The sequence below is a fragment of the Microtus ochrogaster genome, chromosome 8 (assembly GCF_000317375.1).
Source record: "Microtus ochrogaster isolate Prairie Vole_2 chromosome 8, MicOch1.0, whole genome shotgun sequence".
Lineage (NCBI taxonomy): Eukaryota > Metazoa > Chordata > Mammalia > Rodentia > Cricetidae > Microtus > Microtus ochrogaster.
Window position 1 is genome coordinate 69,821,561 of NC_022015.1, and position 12,830 is coordinate 69,834,390.

Here is a 12,830-nt window from a genome sequence, read left to right on the forward strand (position 1 = left end):
CACAGAGGTCCTGGAGAAAGGGTAGGGTCTGGGCAAGCCCGTGTGCAGAGGAAAGGGGGACGGAAAGCTGGACTTGATTCGGGGAGGGGGTGAAGATGCCTATGTGGCGTCCAAACCTGAGGACACAGCCTTCAGGCCTCCATGTCAGGTGGGCTGCTTCTCTCAGCTCCATTCCTGAGTTTAGCTTGAGACGCCCAGGAGACGTCCAGCAGAGGACCCTGGTGCCACTGTCAGAGCCACAGGGCAGGTGTGGGTCTGTGTGACATGTCTGCAGGCATTCCCCACGTTTTTTCATTCTCCAAAACACAGTGAAGGTGGAATCTGTGTTGGGAGAGGTCATGATTTCCTGTGGCTCCCTAGGCAGGCAGGATGGCGCAGGTGGGAGGTGCAAATGGCAGCCTGCTCCCTTTAGCCTCTCTGCTAGCTGGCTGGGTCAAGGTGCCTGGAGACATACCCTGGGGTTTCGTGACTTCTCCCTCTCTCCTATGCCAAGCCCTCTGCAGGATGGAAGCTACTTCTCAGGGTTCCCACACACCTCAGCTCCCAGCACTTTCTGGACCCCAGAGGTCTCTGGTGGTTGGAGAGGTTGGGGCTTGGAGTGTTCAGAGAGTCACAAAGGGACAGCAGGCTCTCTATGGCTGTAACTCTGTCCTGGCAGCCCCTGGTTCAGATGCCCTCCAGGGGCCCTCGGTCCCCTGAGAGCAGGCATTTCAGCCGCTAGATGGCACTGTGACCCAGCAGAGTGGCAGTGGATGCCAGAATTGATGGTGTCTGGAGAGAGCTCCCCTCCCCCTCCTGCACAGCATAACAACCTGTGTATGGTTTGTGTGCCATTAGCCCCCGCCACTACAGCCTGCTGTCCTGAGCACCCCGGGCCAGACAGCTGCTTCAGCCTGACAACCTGGGTACACAGTTCAGGGCCTATATGCCAATGCGTGCCCAGTGGGTGAGGGGCCTTCCCTTTACCAGCTTGGAGCAGGATGCTCAAGTTGGAGGTCATTAAAAAGGCCAGCTGCTTGTGGCTGGTTTGAGCATCAGGAGCTAGGGCTTCAAGTGCTGCTTTTCTATAAATCTCCTAAGTGACCTTGGGTGAGTCCTTTCTGCTCTTTGGACCTAGTTTGATCCCTTGGCAAATGGGAGGACCTCCCAGGCCACATGGTTGCTCCAGAAAATGGGGGTTGTGTGGCTTGGCTGCAGAGGTCCTGGATCCCTGAAGCACATCTGGCCCCCGCTTGCTTCTCTCCAGCCTGCTTAGGCCTTGCTGATTCCTCCTGGCTTCTCAGACCCCTTCCACTGTTCTGGCGAGGAGCACTGGCCACCTGCCCAGAGTCTCAGCCATTGGGCTGGGCTCAGCATAGTAGCCCTTACATTTGGGGTTCATTCTTAAGGCTCCAGGGGGCACTCAGGGGCTATTTTCCGGCCAGATGTCCGTGTGTCATTAACCGAGTGACAAGTGGGGGTTGAAGGATAGTGTTGGGGGGCTGAGGAAGGCGGGCAGACAGAACTGTAACTTGGTGGGCCAAATTGGTTCTTGCCAGCCAAATGGCTTTCTGGAAGTCTGTAGAACTGCTCTTACGTGTCCTCTGGGCATGCCAGCTGCCCTGGCCTCCTCCATGCCTCCACAGAAGCTGCTGCCCGTGCCTTGGGTTGCCCTATTCTTCCAGCATGGCCGGCACAGTTGGCTGGGGCTCTCATTGCATCTCTGTTCCTCAGCTGTCTTTGCTTGCCCCCCTTTCTCCCTCCTGGGTTCTGTGCCAGCCCAGCCAGCGTGAACAATACCCCCTTCATGCTCCAGCCTCCTGAATTCTTCCATTCTGTGTGGAATGCACTCTCCCGGTCCTTGCCTCCCTTCCGTCTCATCATTTTCAAGTGTTTCATCCCCCAGCCCACACCCCTCCCTCTCCTGCAAGATCAAGGCACTTAATTGCCAAGCCAGCCCAGTACACAGAACTGGGAGCTTCCTCAGAAAAATTGACTGTACCAATCTAGGCTGAAGCGCCTCATGTTTATTCTCCTTCCCAGGGAAACGTGGTTTATTACTGACACTCAGCCTTTCTGAGGCGCGTTCACGCCCAGGGCTCTCAGGCACTCTGATGGGGCTTGACTACCACGCAGACTACTTTATTGTCTAGTCATCTGCCCCCACGAACTTTGTCAGATAGATCAGTATTAATCTCCGTCTTTCACGGAGGTGGCAAGTTGGCTGGGTAAGGGCACCATCAACTCCTAGCAGGTCAGGATAACCTTTCCTGGGTGGAGCTTTGAGAGCTGCTACCAGTCAAGTGTCTGGAGGAAGGGTGATGCCCACACGATGCCCCATGCCCACCTTCCATCTCCATGCTTCCAGCTCAGCCCGGCTGCAGCTTGGGTGGTGTCTGGAGGATAACTTGGAACAGATGTATGGGGAAGGCTAGCTAACGGGAGAATTTCTACACCCAACTGCAGGGCGGGTGTGAAGGAGGGTGAGTTGTTATGCACAGCCCTGGCTTCCTGATTTTTTGGCACCGAAAAGAGGAACTGGATGGCTCTGCCATCAACAGCCTATTGGCAGATTATCAGAGTTTAGTCAGCAGCCCTGCTGGAATTAGAAAAACAGCCTTCCCTAGAAAGAGCTCCTGTCAGAAGCTCTGACAATAACCCCCATCCAGAAACCGGAGGGGGAAGCGCACCTTCCATAAAAAGTGCTGGAGAGGGTTTGGAACAAGAACACAATTCTTTGAACTCAGTTATCCGAGACGGGACCCAGCCGAAGCTTAGGGACTTAGTGCTCAATTCCTGGCCGCTTATGTGTAAGTAAATAATTTCATCTGCTGTTGGGCAATAAAGAAAGCTTTAAATCTCGGTTCTTGTGATCTGTCAGTTTTCTCCAACACAATCTGCTCACTCATCGCTGGGGTTAGAGCAGGGGAGGGGGCAAGAGGTTGCAGGGACAGGATAGCATGGTGTTCTTTTCAGGTGTTGGCAAGCCCCTCTGCCTGTTGTACGGTGACCCCCAGCCCCCCAAGATCACATTTGTCAGGCATCTCACCTCCCCTTGGAGAAGCAGCATTTATGGTGGGAGGGAATGATGGCTTCACCTCTGCTCAGTGATTATAAACCTTCTCTGTCCTGGTTGCTGATAAACTAGACACAGCTCTGCAGGGCCTTGGACCCCAGTCCCAGCCCCTCCACTCCAAAACATCCATGAAGTCTGCATACCTGTGTACTTGCTGACCCCTGCCTCAGCCGCCACGTCCCTGAGTGCCAGGATTCCCCGGGACAGGTCACTGGCCTCAGGGTCCATTTCAATGAGCGCATCGGGCCCCACATCGCCATAGGCATAGTTAGCGATATAGATAGAGTATCGTCCGGAGCCCTGAGGAGGAATGGGAGGGAGGAGGGTGAGAAGCCCCATCTTAGTCCTGGCTTCCCCACCAGTTGTCCCTGCCCTAGGGACCATAGCTTTGTCAGTGGGTTGAAGTCTGTGTGGGCTACAACCCCAAGAGGCGCTCATGACAAAGGCTGTGTTGTGAATTGGTGCTCACCTCCCGAGCCAGACAACAAAGCAGCCTTGCTTGTTCTATCCTGTTCCAGAAGAACACATCTCTCCCTCTCCCCCACAACCACCTTTTTATAGACAATTTTCTAATGTGCCTCCCTCCAGCTGAGCTCGCTCCAGCTGCCAGCCAGGGTAGCTGCTCAATAAATATTTGCTGATTGATTGATCTACCAGTTCCCATTATTCTCCGTCTCTCGCTCCCATTCAAGCCCACTCCAGCCGAGATGACAAGCAAATTCCTGAGCCTGCTCCTTCTCCTCCTTGCAGGAAAGGCGCAGATCCTTGAAGTCTTCCAACCTCCTTCCCTTCCTGTCTCCCCGTATTTCTAGGAAGAGATAGCTCACTGGTTCGGCCTTTATAATCCTACCCCCTTTCTTTGTCTTTGTATCTCAGAGAAGCCCCGGGCACTGGCGTCTCCTTCAGCGGCCATTCTCTTCAGTAGTCTAAACCCTGCTGATAAAATATTCCTTTCTGCCCGTTATTAGAATGGCGTTATTTCTCCGGTGGATGTCTCCTCCTTCCCAGGAGATACACAGTTTCCAAATCTGTCCCCAGACTCCATATTATCTTTTTTTTTCATCACCTCCCTCCAGAAGTTATTCCTTAAGCTCTCATTGTTTACGAAGTGTTCTTTGATAAATTCTGAGCTTCCTGTCCCTGTCCTCAGGTGGCTTAGAGTCTAGTGTGGGTGGCCAGCCAGAGAGAAAAGAGAAGCAGCGGAGCCTCAGGTGACAAGCGGATGCTGTCATCCTATTGACCTCTGCTTGTTTATTCTCCCATCCCGAGGCATCGTGACCAGGACCATCCTGATCACTCACTTCACACCTATTTTTGGACCATTTTCTTTGGTGGTGGGGAAGCTGACCCAGAGACAGTCAAGCAAGGGTGACTTGGTGGGTGGGGACATGGAAGGAGCTTAGAGTCTCCAGGGGACACAGAGGTGTCAAAAGCACACAGGTGCATGGCAGACACAGGCATAGGGGTTCCTGGCTGCTCAAAAGAGAGGCTCGCAGTCTGGAGGCGGGAGTGTCACTATGGGAACTTTAGAAAAGATTTTCTAAGAGGTGTCCCAGACAGTGAGGCGGAGGGAAAGACCTTTGTGGGCAGAGACAGGAAAATGGTGCATGCACAGAAAGCTTGGCTGCTGGTCGGGTTTGCCAGAGGTAAAACACAAAGCGGGAAGGAGGAGGAGATGAAGTTGGAGACTTCACCTTTGCCGCCCCTTCTCTTTGGGTTATCCGAGTCTCAACCTGTTATCTGTCAATCAGTGCTTTATAGGTCCCATTTCTCAGAGTGGTCCCTGGGTCAGCACCCCAATGCCGTTTGGGAGCCAGTTTCAGAACTGTGGAATCTCAGGGCCCACCCCAGACCTGTTTAACAAGAACCTGTAGTTCAGTAAGACCCCCACAGGACACTTAGGCAAAAGCGAAGTGGGGGGTGCTTTACAATCCGCTGGCGTCTCGGTAGCGGAACCTTTGAAAGGTTCTCACTCTCATCCATCCCAGGAGCTCCATATGCGTTTGTGCAGGGTCTGGATGAAGCGAGAAAGAAAAGGGCCAAACGGAAAAGTGCACCATGGTGAACCATTCCTGACCCCACCAGCTGCTAGCACGCTCATCGACAAATGGGCAATTAAGCCCACATGGGCTCGAATGCACTCTGCCGCAAATTAGAAGATTTATAAAATTCAGTTATACCTAGATCCTTATTTCAATTTACCTGGGTGATAAGACAGACAAACACAGACAGGCGTGTTATAGGTGTAGACGATTGTGGAAATTCACACGCGAGCCTGACCACCGTAATTCTAAGAGGGGAGTCTCTGGATGCAGGGTCTAGTGCAGGGCACAGGAGAGGAGGCGTTTCTGGTTGTTGGGTCTACACCAGGGCACAGAGGTGTCTCTGGATGCTGGGTCTACACCAGGGCACAGGAGGTGTTCCTGGATGCTGGGTCTAGTGCAGGGCACAGGAGAGGAGGTGTTTCTGCTTGTTGGGTCTACACTAGAACACAGGCAGTATTTATGGATGCTGGATCCAGCACTAACATCAGAATCACCTGAAAAGCTTGTTACCACAGACTCCGGGCCCCATTCCCGGAGATTCTGACTCAAGACATATGGAATGAACCTGGAGGATGTGCATGTCTAACAGACTTCCAGGTGATGCAGAGGCTATTGCTCAGTGGTCCAGTGGGTGCCCAGCATGAATAAGGCCCTCGGTTCAAAGCCCAGAACTACTAGGAAAAGGGCAAGAGAAACAGATTCCCAGGCTATGTTGCTGCTGCTGCCTAGTGACTCCCGACTCTAAAACACGCCAGTCAGAGGCTATTAGCCAAGTCTGGTCTAGCCTCAGGCCCTGGATGACTCTTTAGTCTTGGGCACATCCATCAAGGGCTGTAGGCTGCCTCTTGTGTGTGCTAAATGGGGAGCAGACTCCCCCTGCTTCCTGGCAGCGTGGTTGAGAAGATGAAATGAGACGACATCTTTGAGAAGATAAAAATGCTATGTAAACATGAGGCATAACCGTTATTGACCAGGGGACGCTTCTTGTAAGAGGTCAGCATCGAGCTCCATCCAGGAAGGTGAGTGTGTGCGGTGAGGCAGCTGGGGCTAAAGGGCAGGATGGTGCTCCAGGTTTGGAACTGGCATGAGTAAGGGGTGTGTGGCTGGGCTGGGGTCATACTCACCTCAGCACACATCACAACCTCCCATAGGTCCCCCTGAACTGAACTGTGTCTCTGAACCTTACCCCCGGCGTTTCTGATTGAGGTGGTCTGGAGGCAGGGTCTGTTTATGCCAGCGCATGCAGAATCCAGAGGAGGAAGTTGTGTGTCCTGTTCTATCACTGCCCACCATATTCTCCTGAGACAGGAGCTAGGTTGGTGGCCAGTAAGTCCCGTAGATCCTCCTGCCTCTAACCCCACAGCGCCAGGATTACAAGTGCTTGCAGAACCATGCCTGGGTTTTTACATGGCTTCTGGGGATTTGAACTCAGGTCCTAAAGCTTGGGCAGCAAGCACTCTTACCTGCCAAGTCATCTCTGAACCTTCCTTCCTAACAGTAGGTATGCCAACAATAGTCTGGGGACCACACTTTCAGAACCACTGACCCGCCAGGGCAAACACCCCTAGGTGTGGGCTGTGGGGCCAAGCCGCGCTTACTGTCTATTATCACGGTACCCAGAGCCAGGGTAGCGGAGGGATGAAGAGGTGTGTGCTGTTTCCAGGCAGGCAGAGTTCAATTCCCAGTTGTTTCTGCCATTTATTGTGTGACCAAGGTCAAGTTATTTAATTGCTCCAAGCCTTCATTTCCATATCTGTAGAAGGTGATAATGGTAGCTTGTACCTCGTGGGCTTATTGTAAAGATTCTGGACGAGGAGCAGTCCGGTGCCTGGGACTTCAGGCACGGTTAGTTGCCCGAGCGTGAGCTGCTTTTGTCTTTTGTCCTTTGCCATTGCTCTGGTGTTTTCTCTGCCACACTGCATTCCTGTCTTCTGGTTTCCACCCTGGCCTGGACCTCTCTCAGCTCGCTCCTCACAAGGTGGAGGCTGCACTCAGAAAGCACCTTTCCCCCCGGTGGTGACCCACCGAAAGAATTTTGTTCAGTTCTCCAAGGTCTGGGAGGATGGAGTGAGGCCGGGTGGGGAGCAGGCAGCTTCTGAACATCACCCACTGTGCTGAGGTGCTGGCCCCTTTCCCTTTGCCTCGCTTTGGTCCTGTGGTTAAAGCCATTGTGTGGATGACCTTGTTGGGGACGTAGACAGCAGCTCTGTGATTGACCTCCAGCTCCTCCCTCCAGTTCTGGGGGAACTTCCTACTTAGGCCAGTGTGGGAGGCTTAGTACTGACCCGGGGAGGCGGGAAGCAGGAGGCGTAGACAAGATCCCCAGCTGTGACCAGACCTGACACTCACGGTGGTCCTGCACGCTCTCAGGGCTGTTCAGGACCGCCTCATTGTCCCCTCCCACCAGGCAGGAGTCCAGGTGGCACTGATTCAGGTCAGGGCTAAATGTGGCTTCACAGCCCAGCTTGTTAAGAAATAAATATTTATACCTGGCACCTGCCTTCTCTCAAGGCCTGGAGGCCCCTGCTGTGAACATTCACACTGAATCCCCAAAGCCTCTGTGCCATCTCAATCTGAAGTTGGAACCCACCCCTTCAGCCCCAGAACTGGGGCCAAAGATGCTCTGTGGAACAGGGCAGCAGCTGGGACTCTGGTGATTGTTGTTATAGAGCCAAGCAGGTAGGTGACAGGAGGGACAAATCCCTTCCTCAGAAGCCTCTGTCTCACAGGGACTTAGAGCTCTGGCTCAGGTCACCGCTGGCCACTCCTTTCCCAACTTTTATTCAGCCAAGCCTCCCCATGTTTAGGGCTGGACACCTCTGGGTAGGATGTACGAGGAAAGTGTTGGTGGAGCCACTAGTTGAACTACGGTTCTAGAACGTTCAGGTAACCCTGCCTCGACCACTTCTGCACTCGCCTGTTGCACCTTCAACATCCCATAAATATGTCCAGGAGGTCACGTGACTCAATGCAAGTTAGTTGAATGAATGAGTGAGCACCCCATTTAGTATTGGACCCTGTTCCATGTCTTAGACATGTCACTGATCTATTCTGGGTACCCAGTTAAGCCGTTGCTCCAAACTGAGCCTCAGCCTTCCCCTGAGAATCCGATATTCATGATGATGCTGCCCTGTGTTGCTTGCACACGGGTCACTTGAGGGTTGCACAAGAGAAGGATGTGAAAGATATATTTTCACTCACCCCGCAAGCCTGGGCTCCTAGTAATTTGCTTCCACTGTGTGGGACATTGGCAGCTACTAAGGTGGTACAGCCCTGGCTGGGCTCTGTCCTCAAGGTGGCTGTCACTATTTGGGGAGGGGTGTCTACCTGATGAGTCCTCTCCTGGCTCTCACATCCAGGGTTCCTCTGCTTCCTCCCAGGCCCGCAGGTGCCCCTGCACTCACCGTCCTGTCCACACAGGCCACGGAGCGTCCGGCAAAGAGGCTGGCCACTCCACGGGCCACATTGACGTCGTCACTTAGGACATCCTCCCACCGGTTATTACGGAACTTGAACAACTTGTCTGTGTATGTGGCCACACCTGGAGAGAGGGAGAGAGAGATGGGTGGACAGTGGGCAGGGGACCAGGAGTCCCTGTCTCCTGGCATTACCATAAGGTGGCTGGGGCCAGAGGTCAGGTGATTCCATGCATGGAGGCCCTCTGCAGGTAAGGCTCCTTTCTGCTTCCAGTTGTGAACTTGACTCTGGCTGCCCCCAGGAGAGAGCCTCAGGCTGGGGGAGACAGTGTGGAGCAGTGATTATAAGCCTGAGGTTTAGAATCAGTGAGCAAAAGTTCCAATCTCAGACCTAGATTCTAGACTTTGGGCAGGTTCTCCGCATCTCTAAACCTCACTTTTTTTATCTGTAAAATGGGGATGACAGTAACCCCATTCAGGTTCCCTATGAGGAACGACGGAGATGCTGAACTTTAAATGATTGGCACAGTGTCCCCTAAAGGTAGCTACTGTTAGGCAGAAATGATTTCCCTATTTTAGAGATGAGCTACTTGCCAAGATCCACACTTCATGGGCTTGGTAGTCAGTGATTCTGGGAGAGAGGATGTGAAAGCAAGTGTGTTGGCGTGAGCGTGTGAATTCACTGCAAGCATGAGAATGGGTAAGTGTGCAAGACTGGGGTGTACAAGTGAGAGTGAAAGCGGGTGTTCAGGTGAGCTTAAGTCAGTGTGAGCGTGAGAGCATGTGCAGTTGAGTGTGTGAGGACGCACAGGAGCAAGGGTGCCCCGTGGGAGACTGAGAATGGTGTGTGAGGACACAGACAAGTGTATGAGGGTGTGTGGGGGAGTGTAGATGCATGTGTGAACACGCGCAGGTGGAACACTGTGTACACAGCCCACAGGTGGCTCGCAGCACACCCATGTGAGGGACCAGGGAGGGTCACTAATAGACGTGCAGTGTTTTCAGGTGGGGGCCACAGACGCAGAGCTGCACAAAGCTGGTGTGTCTTGGGAGGGACACTGGTGTGTGTTGTGTGTGTATGTGTGTATATGTGTGTATGTATTATGTATGTGTGTTGTTTGTATGTGTGTGCATGTTCTGTGTGTGTATGTTGTGTACGTGTGTCGTGTTTATATGTGTGTATGTATGTGTGTATGTTGTATATGTATGTTCTCTGTATGTGTGTGTTGTGTGTGTTTTGTGTGTGTTGTATGTGTATGTTGTGTGTGTATGTTCTCTGTGTGTATGTGTGTTATGTGTGTATGTTATGTATGTGTGTGTACATGTGTGAGCATGCATGCATGCGTGTGAAGTCTAAGGTTCCTTTCCTGGCCTCACTTTCCTCATCTGAGAACGACAGGTGACAGCTGTCCTCACTCACAGCGTCACTGTGGCACTAGTGAGAAGACACACATGCGCTCAGGTCACAGATCAGACAGGATGAGAGAGCACAGTGACAGCTTCACACCCCTGCAGGGACAGAGCCCTCACTGAACTCCCTGGGGAGCCCAATGTGTTTAGAAACCTAGATTCTGACTTCAGCTTCTAGGAAGGAAACATGGTACGAACACTGTTGATTACATAACACCCCCAGCAGGTACTGGGGGCGGCACCCCATAATTAAACACATTAATATTTCTGCAGTGAAACATGAATATTCACATTAAGGGGGATAAATAAGGCTTATAAATAGCTCACATCAGCTCAGGACAGGGTTTGTTATCTAGTGAATTTTCCATAAACTTCCACAAGGTGCTGGAGGCTTCCAGAGTGTTCTGGATTTCAGGTCTATGGAAAATGGCTTAGACTGTGGCTGCCATCACTGTGGTATGTGATGCAGAAGGAAGCTTGCCGTTGCTTCTAGATGCCCGGGGTCTCTAAAGGTGGTCCCTGCAGGTCTCCGGCCTTCCTTAGCTGAGAGCAACCCTTGTCCATCTCATTCCCACTGGGGCCCACTTACTTTCCTACCCACATTCTGAAATGACACCACACGTGTTCCATCACAGCTTGGGCAGGGCAAGCCTGGTTTGCAGGGCAGCCTGGAGCAAGAATTCCATGAGCCTCCATGTTTGGGAAAGATTGTATACTTGCCCAATCTTGGAAGCCTCTCAATAGATATCAACTAATTAAAACTTCAAAATGATTGCAAAAAATTGTCTGCTTAATTTTATTGAGTGTCTCCCAGACGTCCTTGGCCTTGGAACCCTTCTTTGGAGACTGCCCAGTAGCTAAACTGGCTCTGGCTTCGCAGGTCATCATTTAGGGTGCTCAAGTCTGAGCAGGCTTTAGGCTTGTAGTCAGGAGTTTGGGTATCTTGTATTGTTGGTCCGTCCCTCTCACTGGTCCCGTGTGGCTTCTGGGCTCACCAGAGAGGCCCAGAAGAATAAACTAATTAAGGTAAAATGTGAACAGCGATGTGGAGCCTTGTAGATCATAAAGGGGAACAGCAAAATCAATGGCAGCCCCTCTGCAGGTAGAGGCCTGGAGGCCTGGGCGACAGGAGGGTTGGGAGCCCCGTGATTTAGGAAGAGCAAACGCGCTGGCAGCTGCAACCTGGGTAATTAGGTGTGTCAGGAAGACAGATAAACAGCAAGCTGTGTGGGTCGATGGCACAGGCAATAAACACCCAGCACTGGCCCCTGGCCCAAGTTGGTGCTGAAGTGGGCCTCACCTCCTGGCTCCTTGTAGCTGCACTTTGCCCCAGGGCCCCACACCAAAGCGGGCTAGTACTCAGAAAGAGGAGAGGTTGTCAGTACCATGATAAAAAGATGCAAAGATGCTCTCCTGAGTCCCTGGAGGAGAACAGAAAGGGTGGGGCCCTGGAAAAGGACGTCCAGGGGCAGGGAGGGATCTCTGGAGGTCAGTGTCATAGAGGTAAGTCTGGGAACTCTTAGGCAGGAAGGTTACCACCAAACAGCTGGTGGCTGTGTGACAGCCAGCAACGTCTTGGCGAGCCGTGCACTTGTCCCTTCTCTTAGCTATGAAATGGGAGGATGGGAATGGCTACCTCTCAATCAGGCTCTTCTGTGCAGATGTCTGCAAAGTGCTTCCAATAATACCAGATACAAGATAAGTTCCATGCACAGTAAGATCATCTCTGTCCAGTGCTTCCCTGTCCTCCTGGGAATTAGAGCATATGACCAGGTCAGTCCTCAACAAACCACATCCCAGGGGTCAACCGTGGACATTAAGTTTCAAATGCCTCTCAAGACTCAGTCAATGGAGAGCTAGCAGAGCAGTGATGGCCCCAGGGGAGAGAACTAGTTCAGACACAGGATGCGTTTAAAAAGAATGAACTCAGGCTCACAGGGTCCCTGGTAGAATTCCTGACCTCTTCTTCCTCCCTCTACCACAGAATGAAGAGGGAAACTCTGCAGGGCTCCTCTGCCAGCATCCTTTGCCTCCTCCAACATCTCCCCAAGAAGATTCAGGACACACAGGCAAATTGGGGCTCGGGAATCAGCTCCTTTGCCTGAAGTTGCACAGCTGCTGCCAGATGGCAATGCCCAGCTCCAAACTGGCACTAAGTGGCACAGCCCTCTCCCCCAGTGTTACAAGGCTAGCGGGAGAAGCTCCAGGTCCTTAGCTAAGACCACGGTGATAAACTCCGGAATCCAAGATCCATGTGCGTTTGTGTGTGGGGTGCATGTGTAGGTCAGAGGGCAACCGGGCCTCAGTCCTCAGGGGCTGTTCACCTTGAGATGGGTTTTTTTTCTTCTGGCTTGGAGCATGCCTAGTGGGCCAGGCTGTCTGTCCAGTGAGCCAGCCCCAGGGATCTGCTTGTCTCTGCTTTCCTGGTGTTGGGATAAGAAGTGTGCTATGGAGCCTGACTTATTTATGTGGCTTCTGGGGATTGAACTCAGAAGTACTCTACTGATTTATCTCCCCAGTCCCCAATTTTTGTTTTTAGAACACTGTCTCATATAGCCCGGGCTATTCTCAAAATTCACCGTGTAGCTAAGGATGGCCCAGAACTCCTGATCTTGCCTCCTCAGTGCTGAGACCACAGGCAGATGTCACAACACCTGGATTTCCCACTCTCTATGGTGCAGCCCTGGCAGCCTCTCTCCAGGCATGCTGCTCATTGGCCACATGAGATGAGGCACAATACAGGCTGGCCAGGGAGTGGACAGTTTCTGAACTCATCTTTGAAATGGGGCCAAGCTGGGACAGCTGAGAACCAGGACTCCGGATCTAAGGAAAATAGGCTGGGGATCCAGAGGATCCATTTCAGGAGGGAAAATAGGCTGGGGATCCAGAGGATCCATTTCAGGA

General features: G+C 52.4%; 1 protein-coding gene across 1 annotated transcript in view; it reads right to left on the minus strand.

Annotated features, from left to right (window-relative positions):
• The window catches only part of Crtac1 (cartilage acidic protein 1), a 142,504-nt gene that overhangs the window by 32,034 nt on the left and 97,640 nt on the right, over positions 1-12,830 (minus strand). The window contains exons 4-5 of the mRNA XM_026781662.1: positions 8,505-8,641; positions 3,199-3,355 (exon numbers count right to left, since the gene is read on the minus strand). Of these exons, the coding sequence (XP_026637463.1) occupies positions 3,199-3,355; positions 8,505-8,641 (294 nt within the window). The remainder of the gene's footprint in view (positions 1-3,198; positions 3,356-8,504; positions 8,642-12,830) is intronic.